This window comes from Neophocaena asiaeorientalis, unplaced genomic scaffold, assembly GCF_003031525.2.
Source record: "Neophocaena asiaeorientalis asiaeorientalis breed wild unplaced genomic scaffold, Neophocaena_asiaeorientalis_V1.1 scaffold9, whole genome shotgun sequence".
Lineage (NCBI taxonomy): Eukaryota > Metazoa > Chordata > Mammalia > Artiodactyla > Phocoenidae > Neophocaena > Neophocaena asiaeorientalis.
This window is the reverse complement of record NW_020171825.1, coordinates 2,179,329-2,179,996: the sequence shown is the minus strand read 5'-3', so window position 1 is coordinate 2,179,996 and position 668 is coordinate 2,179,329. Positions and strand designations below refer to the sequence as shown.

Below are 668 nucleotides of genomic sequence, written 5' to 3'. Positions count from 1 at the left end.
CAGCCCGGCCCCGCCCCTCCGCGGCGCCCCGACTGCGCAGCCCCTGCGCCGGGCTCCCCGCGACCCCGGCCCCGCGCGCCTACCCATGGTGGCGGCTCCGAGGGCTCCCTGCGACTGGCGAGCGAGGAGTCCAGGACGGAGGACCTTTTGCTAAGGCGTTGCTTCCTGTGACTTGGTGTGCAGGCCCTGCCCAGCACCTGTGTAGCTGGAGGTGCTCGGGCGGGGCAGCAGGGCTCCACCCTTGGAGGCGGTGGAACGGCAGAGGCAGAGGTCAGAGACCCTGGAGCCCCAGCAGAGGGACACCTGTCCGTAGCCGGCACCTGGACTCCGCTGTTCAGACACCCCTGGCCCTCGGGGGCCGGCCAGAGGCATAGCGCGGGTGACAGGGGGTACCTGGGCCGGGGACGCCCCAGCTTGAGCACGCATCTGAGCCACGGGGAAGGAGCATGAAATGCAGGGCCCTCAGCCTCAGCTGGATTTGCTGACTCAGTAGGTCAGGGTGGGGCCCGAGAATTTGCGTTTCTAACAAGTGCTAAGGTGAGGTTGACGCTGTTGCTTAGGGGACCGCACTCTGGAAAGCACTGCCTGGGAAAGCACTACGTCTGCGCAGGGAAGCAAAAGTGGGTGGAAGGCTGCTCAGTTTAATGTGTGCGCGGTGCCCGGACGTG

The 668-nt window shown here is 67.1% G+C and overlaps 1 protein-coding gene across 1 annotated transcript in view; it reads right to left on the bottom strand.

Moving 5' to 3' along the window:
• SLC15A1 (solute carrier family 15 member 1) overlaps positions 1-372 on the bottom strand; it is a 49,047-nt gene extending 48,675 nt beyond the window's left edge. The window contains exon 1 of the mRNA XM_024740017.1: positions 198-372. Within this exon, the coding sequence (XP_024595785.1) occupies positions 198-372 (175 nt within the window). The remainder of the gene's footprint in view (positions 1-197) is intronic.
• Positions 373-668: the final 296 nt, after the last annotated feature.